This window comes from Lithobates pipiens, unplaced genomic scaffold (assembly GCF_037356315.1).
Source record: "Lithobates pipiens isolate NorthernLeopardFrog02 unplaced genomic scaffold, aLitPip1_a1.2 Scaffold_13, whole genome shotgun sequence".
Lineage (NCBI taxonomy): Eukaryota > Metazoa > Chordata > Amphibia > Anura > Ranidae > Lithobates > Lithobates pipiens.
The window spans coordinates 171,593,026-171,606,326 of record NW_027507718.1 but is presented as its reverse complement, the minus strand read 5'-3'; the positions used below and the strand labels follow the sequence as shown (position 1 = coordinate 171,606,326).

General features: G+C 40.4%; 1 protein-coding gene across 1 annotated transcript in view; it reads right to left on the bottom strand.

Annotated features, from left to right (window-relative positions):
* The window catches only part of LOC143974452 (serine/threonine-protein kinase PLK2-like), a 141,513-nt gene that overhangs the window by 94,870 nt on the left and 33,342 nt on the right, over positions 1–13,301 (bottom strand). The window contains exons 3-4 of the mRNA XM_077475868.1: positions 11,374–11,490; positions 7,890–8,019 (exon numbers count right to left, since the gene is read on the bottom strand). Coding sequence (XP_077331994.1) covers positions 7,890–8,019; positions 11,374–11,490 — 247 coding nt within the window. The remainder of the gene's footprint in view (positions 1–7,889; positions 8,020–11,373; positions 11,491–13,301) is intronic.

The window sequence follows — 13,301 nt, the reverse complement described above, 5'->3', positions numbered from 1 at the left end:
CGGACTGTTTGTCAAACTGTTTGACGAACAAAGTTGAGCGAACAGTCCGCCCGTGTGTACGCGGCCTTAGTTTACAACAGGCATCAAACATACATATTTAGTAGGAACAGTATGAACATGAACAGGGGGAAAAAGCAATCGGGCATTCAATTTTACATTGTTTACACATAAATCTGTATTAGTATCGTATAGTTTAACCAACAGTTTGTATATTTCAGTTATAGTCTTACTGAGACTGCAGGTCTGTAGAGGGTTCTGTGTTATACTCGACTTGTCACATGAAAAAAATCCGTATTTGGGGGTGTAGGTGTTGTAGATCAAGGTATATGTTTATGTGTAGTCTCTTGAGGTTATCGGTTATCCTCTCTATTTAGAGGGTGATCATGTGGTATTCAGGCTATGTTTGCAGTTAAGTAAAGACTTAGGACATGATGTATGTGGGTTGTGTTGTTGGTGGCATCCTGTTCAGGTCATTAGATATGGGATATATATTTATCAGGGGGGAGGTGGGTAGGGGAGAAGTGGCATAGGCCAAGGGGAGTGAGTATGGGATGAGTGTATCCCAAAAAATGGGGGGGGGGGGCTAATTGGGCTTATATAAATAAGGAGGAGTGTAGTGAGAGGAGAGAGCAGTGTAGGGAGGAGGGATGGTATTGAGAATATTAAGATTTGGGAAGTATGTTGTGATGTGGAAGTAGTTGTGTATCTCTCTTGCTTCCCCTCTCAGGAAGTGGGCTTCCACAAGACCTACGGCAGCTGATCAACGGTATGGGCATCTGGAGAGTCTATTCACACAGTCGTTTGAGTTTGTGTTAAAGGATGTAAAAGCTATATGTTTATTTTACTGGTATGTGTCAGGCTATTGGAGTTCAAGTCTTTACTGATTTGGGGAGAAAAGGTGTGAGTATTCTGATGTTGTTCGATAATGTGTCCAACATGCCCATTTGATATTGAATTTGTGTGGCGAGTCTCTTGCTATGTGAATTAATTCTTCCATTTCAGCGATTCTGTTGATTTTGTTGAACCATTCTTTGATAGAAGGGGGTGTTTGTTTTTGCATTCCCCTGTAATTGCTGGATTGATTTTATGTAGAAAGGTGGGAGTGCGGTACCAACGAGTTTGGATTTTGAATCCATTCTTCTGGGTAGTCACATTGATACATCCCTTGTGAATGTTGAGATACATTTTTCCCCACTCTTCTGGCTAAAGAGATATAGACAGGTCTCTTTCCCAAGGAGTACATATTGTCGAGTTACTAGGTTTACAGTCCGTGAAGAGAAGGGAGTGTGTGGCTGATATCAAGTGCATCTGGGACATTTTCTGGGAGCAGAGGTGCTCAAAAGGAGTCAATTGTCTGAAATAGTAAGAGTTCCTATCTAGGTTTCTTAAGAAATGTGTGATCATGATTGGTTGTCAAACCTAGAGGAAAGTTGAGATGCCCAAGAGAGTTTCTCTTGATTGTAGAATTCATTGGCTAAGATCTGTCTGTCAGACCAATGTTGTGTTAAGAAGTTTGTGTGCACACCTAGGGGAAAGTCCAGGTTCAGTCTGATTAGAGTCATTGGGCCTTGAATTGTCAAGATGGAGGAGTGTTTGCAAGTCATGTGAAAGAATTGAATTGTTGGCCTGATTAGAGGGTGGGGCTTTAGTTCGATAGGAAAGTGGCATTCTAAAATCCAGGGTAACAATGCTAGTGAGAGATTCGTGAAGGAGTCTTCCAGTCTAACCCAAGCTTTTGTAGATCTGTGGAGGTTCCAATCTAAGATTCTGGTCATATGTACAGCTTTGTAGTAGTTGGTAAGGTCTGGTAAACCTATTCCTCCTAGATGTTTGGGTAAGGCTAGTTGTGTGTATATTTAATCCTAGGTTTGCGCCCCCCCCCCCCAGAGGAAGGTAAAGCTGATGTGTCTGTAGGATTTGAAGAAGGTCGGTGGTACGTGGATCGGAACAGTCTGCAAGATATAGAGGATTCATGGTAGAGCATTCAGCTCTCCCGAACCAAGAGAACACCGGCCTGTTCCAATTTTTGAGGTCTTCTATAAGTTTGTTTAATATCGGCAAGTATTTTCTTGTATACAGGTTTGATCGTTTTGTGGGTAGTTGTATTCCTAGGTAGGTGATCGCCTCTGTTTGCCACTGAAAGGGGAAATTTTTGAGGTAGACATGAGGTTGTGTAGGTTGATCACTTTTATAGTATTGTCCCTGGCTTCCCTCTCAGGAACAAAGCCAACTTGGAGATAATTGATGGGAGTAGTGGGAGAAGTCTATTGGCTAGAATTTTGGAAAAAATCTTAATGTCTATGTTATGTAGAGAAATTGGCCTGTAGTTTGCCGGTTGTGATGGATCTTTATTGTCTTTGAGTATGACTGTGATGTGTGCTTGTAGCATTCCTGGTGTGAGTGAGTTGGATTCTGATAGGGAGTTTAAAGCTTTTAAGAAGGGTGCACTAAGCGTGTCATAGAATGTTTTGAAGTAAACAGCAGATAGACCTTCAGGGCCTGGGCTTTTTCCCGACTTCAGGCTTTTAACGGCTTCTTTAAGTTCCTGTTGGGTAATCTGGCTTACTGGTATTTTGGAGTATTCTGGAGAAATCCCTTTGGTGCAGTGCTGTTCTAAGAACCTTTTGATTTTAGTTTGGCTTTCCGCAATGGAAGGCGAGTTTGTTTTAGACTCATCTATAATGTAACGTTTTTTGTAGAATCTCTCAAATTCCTGGGCTATAGCAGTATTGCTTGTGTGTATTTGTCCTGTTGGGTAGTGTATCTTATGGATCGTCATTTTGCTCTCTTCGAATGCAATGCTTGGGCAGGCAAGTGTCAACTTTTGTTTCCTGATTCATAAAATAGCTTGTGAGATAGCATAATTTTTTTCCTAACTGTGCGACTTAATTCTTCCAAATAATCCAGTCTGGAGTATTTTTTATGTGGTGCTGAAAAAAAGATGAAGTCGTTTTCCTGAGGTCTGAGGGTGCGCCATGTGTCACGAAGAAGAAGAAATTGAATACTCAATTTTATTTGCTGTTGTGCCCTATATGGTAGACTGGATGTCCCTATAGATGTGTCTAGGAGAGGATCAAGTGGGGCACTGAGATCTCCTCCCAATATGAGTATGCCATTTTGGAAAGAGGCGAGGGATCGTATAGTGTTCTACAAATGAATGGGAATTCGGAAACGTTGGGGCAATAGATGTTTGCTAGTGTAATTGGTTTATTTTGGAAGTCCCCTTTTAGGAAAATATATATCCCCTGCTCATCAATAAGTGTGACCGTTATTTTGAGAGAGGTGTTCTTAGAGATAAGGACTGTGACGCCTTTAGTTTTGGAGTTTGGTGTTGATGCATGGTAGCTTGTCTGAAAGTCTTGGTTAGAGAATTTAGGAATTGCTGCTGAGGAGAAGTGAGTCTCCTGTAAGAACACAACATCCGCCTTTATGCTTCTCATGTATGTTAATATCTGGGATTGTTTTCGGGTATGTTGAAGCCTTTGACATTAAGTGAAACTACTTTAAGGGAGACATTTTTTGTTGCAGTTCTGGTGTCTGCCATGATGTCTTGGGGTGTCACTGCCCTAGGGGTAGGTCTCCTAGAGGAGGGAAGCAAGAGAGGTCAAGGAGGCGAGGAATGGGTGGTAATATGAGGGAGGGGTGGGAGGAGAGGTAACAGGTAAAGAAGGTGGAGGGAGGGGGGATTGTTTGAAAGCTGTTGGTAAGGGGTGTGAGTGGGGTGTGGGTAAAGAGTTGTGGTCTTGGGTTGACTGGTGGTGATTAGGAACTTTTTCTCTAATCACTTATATCCAGTAAAGGTCAGTCAGTACTCTCAGAGTCTGCTGTGTGTGGTTGTGGTTGGGTGAGGTTCCTAGATGGAGTGGTACTCTTGTTCCAGTGAGGTCTTGGTACTTAGTGTGGTTGTGGGCAAGTAATCCAGCGTATAAGCTATCTATGTGTGTAGGGGGATGAGGGGAGTTAACTTTGGGTAATATGTTTGGTATGAAGCCTCAGGCTGAGTGGTTTGAGACCATGTACATGTCATGTGATGCGACATCATTGAGGTTTTTGTGAGGAATAAATGTGTTCAACATAGTACATGAAAGAAAAAAATCCTTAACGTATATAACAAAGTAGTATCATAACAGTATAATGTATTCATTGAATTTACAGAACTTTTTTAGCTTAAAAACCAAACAGTAACAGTGGTATTCCTGCTGTAGCTATTCTATGTTAGTAACCCTGGAAGGGGGTGTGGGGTTGTGAAGCAATATCCCTCTGGCCGAGTCTGCAATCTGGGGTTCACATGTCTGGAGAGGGCATAATGAGTCTACTTGGAGATCTATTAGTTGGAGTGGGGGAAAATTGTACTATTGCTTTTGTATCTGGCAGGCTTGGGAAGTGTGTTATTAGATCAATATTAGCTCAAGAATAACTCGTTTTGGCGGTAATCAGGGAAATACTTGTGGGAGCTCACTTGCGTTCAGGGTGTGAGAGAAAGAGAGTCAGTGATGGCAGCACCTAGTTAGAGTTAAATTTTATTAGGAGGGGGTTCTAGCAGACGTTTTATCTCATATGGTCACTCTGTAAGGAGTTCGGTTTAGTGTGCGCAAGATCCAACTCCTCATTCCTACAGAGGGTTCTGCAAAGATATGGGCCCACATGGAGCGTGCCGCCATCATCTGTGTCCCAGTAGCATATACTTTTTAAACATTTGCAGACGTGACAATATTTTTCTGACCCATCTCCTGTTGTTCTGATATTTGATAGCTAGGAGAAATAGTGGCAGTACAGAACTAAAGAGTAGTGGTGTAAGTTGGTTTACTGTTCCCTATCTGAGGGAAGTAAACTAGTCCTTACCACTTGTCCTTATGACTATTGAATGATATGAAGTGTATATGTTCCTATACGGTATAGTACATATACTTTTCTTCTTTAGCAGACAGCAGGGCTACCATTGGGCAATTAAACTGTAGTTAGGTTCTTTTTTCTTGGTAACTTAAAAAAAAAGTCCATATCTTTCAGGTTGTGTGTGGCGGGGTCTGATGCTGAAGTTTCCTGCTTCAGTAATGCCATCCATGGAGGTGGCTCTGTGAAGTGGAGGAAGACGGACGTCAATGTACCAGTCAGGCAGGTCTACCAGTGGGAGGTTGAGCGAGGTACAGAAATGTTCCCGGTCTTCTGCCACTCTGAGGTTTGCAGTGTGACCATTGTGGGAAGCTGATAGACAAAAGGGGAACTTCCAGCGGTACACTATGTTTCTAGCCCTTAGTACATCCAGCAGGGGTCTCATTTCTCTTCTCCCTTGTAAAGTTATGCTGTATAAGTCTTGCAATATTTTAATGTCAGAGCCCTGGAAGAAAAAGTGTATGTGGCCTCTAGCTTTGCGGAGGATTTCTTCCTTCAGTAGAAAATCAGTCAGGCAGCAAATCATTTCCTTGTGTGGGTCGGTATCTCTTCCTCTCAGGTGTAGCGCTCTATGAATGCGTTCCATGGCTAGAGGGGTGTCTGGGGGTCTTTCTAAAAGCTCATTGAAAAGGGCAATAACCATGTGGGAGAGCTGGGCAATTGAGTCAATTGATTCAGTGAGTCCTCTTACCCTTAAGTTGTGGCATCTTCCGTGATTGTCCAGGTCCTCTATATGTCTATCTATGTCTCTGAGGTAGACAGCATGAGATTCTGTCACTTGCTATACTTGGCACATTGAGTCGTCATGGCGGGCTTGAGTTTCTTCTACCTCCTCCATTCTCAGGTTCATCACCTGGAAGTCTGAACATATGTCAGAAATAGCAGCAGACAATGTATTTTTAATGTCTGCTGCCACTATGCGAAGGTCGACTAGACTTAATGCTGAGTCAGCCTGCATTCTGGGTAAAGGAGGAGGGCTGCGGCTCTGGTCTCTATGCTGATCTCAGCTGCCTGAGCGGGATGGGAGGGATGAGGCCTGTGATGGTGGCATGCCTCTCTGAGGCCGCGTCCGGAATATCGTCGGTATATTGCGGCTTAGCTGAGTGTCCAGGTCTCTGGGAGAGCGGGATTGGGTGGCAGAAGAACTCCTACGTGTGCTTCCCATCTTGCGTTCACTGGATGTGCGCTGCAGTCAGATATCTTTACTTCATGGAACAGGAGCTGAGAGTTCAGGCATCCATCTCAGAATGGCGCCAGGCCACACCCCCGATCCTTTTTCTAAGTTGCCTTATTTATATATCTCCTATTATTAGATTTCTATTTTTGCTCATCTCACTCGCCGATCCTTTTACATTTAACTACCTTTTGAACCATGGTTTAAAAAGAGAAACACATGGCACTTATAAGACTATCAGTTTTATCCAAGAATGTGTAACACAATAAGAATATTCTGGTGTGTACTACAGCTTTAGCACTTTAGGCATAAGGCTCACTCACTGAAGGTTTCTACTAGAATTATTAATGTAAGAATTCACTCTGCAAGTGGATGGAGAACTTCTTTTAAGAGAATCAATCACATCAAGGAAAGGCAGAGACACAATTAATCCCCAATGATACTCACCCAAAGATGTGGCTGAATTACAACCATGTGCACAAACAGCTTAAACACTTGACACTGGAGGAAACGGTCAAGTTTCTTAATCCAAGACTCCACAAACAAATGAAGACTCTCCTCTCTTAGCAACAATCACATAATTAGCAGGTATAAAAATATAAACAGAAAGGCTCACTTGATGTAGTGGACAGCACCACAATTTGGGGAACTGTGATAACAGCATTTTATTGTTATATCGGACAATTTACACAGCACTTTACATCAGTCCCTGACCTCAAGGAGCTACTGTTTTTTCTTTTTCCCTATGTACTGTACTCTCTTTACTATGACAGAGGATTGGCTCAAACTAAAAGCCATTTACACCCAATAAGTATCCCTCTGTTGTAGCTCTGACTGTGACTGTGCTCTTCACAATAGTATTTCTATCTCTGTGGCTGTAACTATTTTTATTTTAAAGTTAACAGTGTTTGCTTGTAAACAGAGACAACCCACCTTTCTGATGGTCAGTGACCATCAGAAGAAACTTGGGCACTTATTTTCTGACAATGCTGCTTCCTGACTGCTACAGGTATTTAACAGTGTCAGATGTGCAGATGTGTTGAATACCTGCTCCTTTCGCCAAACACTGTGGTTTCTCTCACTAGCTCATACATCGCTATAGGAAATGACACCAGAAAGTGTCACATACCTGCAGGAGCTGTGGAACAGCAAAATGGCAGAGTTTGAGACATGGACCACCAGAAAGGTAATTAAATGCTCTTTGTTTTACAGGTCTGGCTCCCTTAACAATTGACAATATGGTGACAGGGTCATAATAAAAAAAAAAGAGACACTGGCACCTATAGGTTCTCTGACAAAGCTACGTATTTAGGAAAACAATGGCAAGTAGGAAATGGTGAAAGAAGAAGAAGATGTGGTGACAGGGTCACTTTATTATCCATTACAAAGTTAGTAGTGAAGAATTAAAGCCAAGGTCATGGTGCCACTGAATGGAAGGGGACTCTACGAGGCACTGAAATGTTGACAAATCAACTTACTGTATGCAAGGGTTTGATTTAATAAAGGCAAATAGATGGTTCACTTTGAAAGGGAATTACCCCCCCCCCCCCCCCCAAGCTTATTGAATGGGCTGAAACTCTGCGGACCGCCATCATCCTGTCATAGGCAGTCAAAAATGCATTTTTTTTATTTTCTTAGCAAGTCATTGAATATTCTTTGTAAAATGAAACTTTACCACATTTAACTAAGATCTAGGGCACATTCCCTTGCAAAGTGAACAACATATTTACCTTTAGTAAATCAACCCCTAAGTGTCCTTAATAAATTGTGACACCTGTGATTTCTTGCACTATTACTTGTTTTACATTGGTATTTTTTTACTTACTCAGTTTTAGATCTCTATGGATTATCCTGTGAAGGTGCAAGTATTGTACCCCAAGTAATATCTGCTTCATGTAATATCGCACTTCAGGCTCTGTCAGTAGTTTTCGTATGCTCAAGATGTGAGCAAGAGACTGCAGAAAAAAAAGACACAAGCATAAGTGCATGCAGTATGAAATACACACATGTAAATACTAACAGCCAACACCTGTAAAAAAGGAAAAGGTCAAGGGGTTTTGAAATAATTTTGTAGTGTTCAACATCATTCACATATCATATGTAAATTATGAAATGCTCTGAATATATTAATGCAATAACTCTAATCAGGACTGCATAATAATAAAAAGAATACGCTAATGCTGCCTGTACACATAATTATAGCCAACAGGTCACCTTTCATTTAAATGAAGCAGGTCATATTTTTTGATATATCTGAAAACACTTATAAAGACACATTATCATTAGCATCTCTACATCTGCTACCATCTCCTACTGCTAAATCCAATTGTGAGGTACAATGGGGGGAAGACAACAAAAACGATTTTTAACTTAGTAGAGTGGAAAGAGGTTGGAACTGCTGTCAAATTGTTATTGCTGCTGGTGTCTTCTTGCCCCATTGACACCTATTCCCTCCATAGAATGTGCTAGTGATAAAAGTGGCAGAACGTGAAGAATGCTGTTCCGAAGTGGGTTGCAGACAGCCATTAAACAAATAGATGTTCAAACTCTTCCCCAGTGAAAATAATTATTTTAGACAACTTACCTTTTGGTTGTGTCTTTATAGATTTGGTATTTAGAGGTTTAATGTACAGTATATGTGCTTCTTAAAATTGGGTAGTATACTGACAATTATCAGAACCAGTGCTCTCTTCTCTCCATTCAAAACATAGCATCATCATCTGTGTGCCTCTGCATAATGTAACTTACATTATGTAGAACATTTATACAGGTCCTGTAGAATAGTGCTTTGTAAAGCGGAAGCTAGAGCTTTCACTGACCATTATTACTATCCATTAAAAATTTACCCGTTTATGGAGCATCCTTATTTTATGAGATTAGGCAATTTTTCTCTTATTCATCTGTAAATTTCTTAATATTACATCTTATACCTCTTAACTATCAATTCACAAAGATGTTTGGCACTCTTTATCAAGTGTGCACTGTAAGTAGTACTATTATACCACTACTAGTGCTATTATAACACCATTAGTGTTATTTTATCAGCCCTTATAAAAAAATCAATGTTAAAGTCAATTCACAAAGATTAACACACAGATTATCACTCCTTAAAATAACACTAGCTATAGGCTGGTGATTGATGGAAGTTTCAGTAGCTGTCTGTGGAGGAGATGAGGAAAAAAGGAGCCATTTGAGTCAGTGATAAAATAACACTTCACGAGAAAAAATACATTTATAAGAAAAAAAAAAGTTTTCAACAGATAAATGTTTATTTCGCTTGGAAAAGCAAGCATTACACATTTTAGGATTATGAATTGAACACTTTTTGGAAAAAATCATAATGAGTAGTGGTGTTCAAACATGATTTTAAATAATTGAACCTTCTTATCTATACCCAATAAATATAAGTGTTTGGGGTACCAAAGAAAAGTCATACAGTACAAATAATGAAATAAAAATGAATAACCCAATAAGGGGGGTTGACCAAATTTTACTGATAATGGTAAAGTATTTATTTTGAGCTGAGGTTTTGCTTAAGTCTGCACAAATCCAAAAATACCCGATTTCTAGACTTCCATGAACTAAAAATATTACCAATTACTACAGTAAACAAATGAAAAAAAAATCTGAAGAATTAGAAGACCCCTTTTATGTTTTGGGTTGTTTATATATACTGGGTTTTAAATGTCAATGGTTAGTTACATGTTCGTTATTCCGATGTTGCATTGTTTTGACGCTGCTAATTTATTTTGTTTTTTTTTATTTTATTTTTCTGTATATTTGAAAAAACAATAAAAAATTTGCAAAAAAACAATAAATTTACTACGGTACATTTTGTTTGAAATGCTTTGAAGTGCTCTTCCTGGTGTTTATTTCCATTGGGCAATTTGGGACAGAATAGATATCCCTTACACATAGGTAGCTAGCTGTACATGATTGACTAAATATTAGATAGTTACATACTACCCATCTATATACCAATTAAATAATCATAATATATTAATGAAAAAGTTCTCTAGCTCTTTGGGCTGTGTGTGTTCTCCTGTGCTCCCTGGCAGTGTCTCCTCCCTTTTACTGCCTTGTAAACATTAATATATTTGATCACCATTGATATAATGACGTAATGTCATATGGATGGTATTTATCATGTCTGTAAATACACATAATAATACATTTGTATTTATACTTAGTTTTTTTGTGATTTGTAGATATTATTGATATATTGTAATTACTGAGTTTGTATTTCTTATACACTTTAGCTTGTTTACCCACCATTTGTTTATAAACCATTAACTCCTGCAGAAGTTAGAAATATTGCAAAAAAGTTTTGAGTTGGTTGCTCATTTCTTTCTCCAATAATGTTGCAATTATACTGTAGACAATGCACTCTTAGAAGATGGAATTCTCAATTAGAATATTAGACAGGCAACATGGGGAACATGAATGTCACTTATGTTCTTCGTTCCTGTGCAATCTCCCTCAATCTTGGCCTCATCAGGATGCACCTCTTAAAAGGGCCACATCTACTTATGGCTTCTGCCTTTCAGTCTGTTTTGCCCAAGCCACAGTTTTCATTGGCTTCTATGCTCAGTCTCTGCTCTCTAGCCTCCTACTTGGTTCCTTGCGTTGTCTTTTTGTGTATAACCTTTACTTCCTTCTCTGGATTAATTTGTCTGCTGCCTGTCCTGACTAATGGCTTGTCTCCTGGTTTCCACATTTGCCCTCCCGCTGCCCTGACTCATTACTTGTCTCCTGGTTTCCACTTGTCTGCTGCCTGCCTGGACACTTGGTTTATCTTTCTATTGACACATGTCTCTGCAGCACATTTTCTAGATTAAATCACCATCTCTATCTGCATCATCTTGTGCTTGTCCCTGCTCAGCTAGAGCAGGGTAAACCTAGGGGTCGCAACCTGAGATCAGCATGCAGCGAAATCCATCTCCACCTTCAGGGGCTCTGGTGAAACCGACTGGCCCTTAGACTCCATGTCCTTGGGGATCCCTTGTCACCTGCTCACATGTGAGTTTACTTCCTATGATCTGTGATAATCAGTATGGTGGTGTAATTTTAGGATGTTTCAAAAGGTGTGTGAATCTCTCCATTTTGCTCGATTTTGCACAATTTTATGGCTGTTCAAATAAAAGTTAATTATTTTTATTATATTTTATTTACCCTTTAGTCCCTTAATCTTTCTCTTTTATATGATGCTTATACTTGGGATCTCTTTATTCCAATAATCTATAACTTTAATAAACAGGTAAACTGTAAGTAATATTTAAATTTGTCTTTAATTAAGAAGATTTACCTACCTTGTGTCTGCAGTACTCTAGCACCAAGTACACGTACTTCTGGTCTTGAAAATGGTGGTAAAATCTGACAATGTTTCTATGCTTTAACTGACTGTGGAGTTCAATTTCTTTTTCAACCTGTTATCAAAGGACAGTGAGAAATTATAATTATCCTACATTTAATATATATATATATATATATATATATATATATATATATATATATATATATATATATATATTATATATATACTGTCTATAAAGTATAAATTGCTGAAAACATCAGAATACAGGTCAGGAATCCAGGTGTAATAAAAATAATAAAATGTCTAGAGAGCAATGTAAAATTGCTGTAGTAGATAGGAATACCCAGCCGTTCTGTTAGGGACACTTCGTACACGCAGGGATCTCCTTCATTAAGGCATAGCTCCCAAATGTCCCTAATTAAAAGGGACTGTCCCTGATTTGGAACAATGTCCCCCTTTCCTCCTCATGTGTTTTGGTATGATCTATATAGTTGTTAGGGATGAGCTGAACACCCCCCGTTCGGTTTGCACCAGAACATGCAAAAAATTTGTTGCAACACACGAACACTGTTAAAGTCTATGGGACATGAACATGAATAATCAAAAGTGCTAATTTTAAAGCTTATATGCATGGTATTGTCCTAAAAAGTGTTTGGGGACCTGGGTCCCTCCCCAGGGGACATGTATCAATGCAAAAAAAAGTTTTCAAATGGCCGTTTTTTTAGGAGCAGTGACTTTAATAATGCTTAAAGTGAAACATTAAAAGTGTAATTTTCCTTTAAATTTTGTACCTGGGGGGTGTCTATACTATGCCTATAAAGGGGCGCATGTTTCCCGTGTTTAGAGTCTGAAAGCAAAATTACATTTCTAAAGGAAAAAAAATCATTTAAAACTACTCGCGGCTGCAATGAATTGTTGGTCCGCAATACACATAAAAGTTCATTGATAAAACGGCATGGGGATTTCCCCACAGGGAATCCCGGACCCAAAATAAAAAAAAAATGGCATGGGGATCCCCCTCAAAATCCATACCAGACCCTTATCCGAGCCCGCAACCTGGCAGGAAAAGAGAAGGGTATGAGAGAGCGACCCCCCTCCTGAACTGTACCAGGCCATATGCCCTCAACATTGGGAGGATGCTTTGAGGTAGCCCCTCAAAGCACCTTGTCCCCATGTCCCCATGTTGATGAGGAGAAGGACCTCATCCCCACAACCCTTGTCCGGTGGTTGTGGGGGTTTGCGGGCGGGCTGCTTATTGGAATCTGGAAGCCCCCTTTAACAAGAGAACCCCCAGATCCCAACCCCCCTGTGTGAATTGGTTACGTAAACGGGTGACCCTGCCCCCCTCTGACAACACGGGGAAAGCCATAGGGAAGTCCCAGTGCGTCAGAGGGTCACTGGTGGCCCCGTTCTCTGTTATTTAAGAAGTGTCAGAAGAATCGAAGCGTCACATGGCTGAAGACTCCCACAGAGGCGGATCATGGGGACGGCGCCGAGAAGAAGCAGGAGCAAGATGCGGGACGAGAAGAGCGGAGGAAGAAGAAGATGGAGAAGAAGTTGGAGAAACAAGAAGAAGAACACAGAAGGAAGACCATAAGAAAGAAGATCAAAGAAGAAGAATTTAATAAAGGACTAGTCAAAAACTGTCTCATCTTTTTTAACCTTTTTGTCACTTTTTTTGTGAAATGGTAGGGGTACATTTGTACCCCATTACCAATTCACACAGCGGGGTGGGATCTGGAGTCCCCTTGTTAAAGGGGGCTTCCAGACTCTGATAAGCCCCCCGCCCACAGACCCCCACAACCACTGGGTAAGGGTTGTGGGGATGTTGCCCTTCCCCCCATCAGCACCTCAAAGCACCTTCCCAATGTTGACGGCATGTGGCTTGGTACAGTTCAGGAGGGGAGGGGCGCTCTCTCGTCT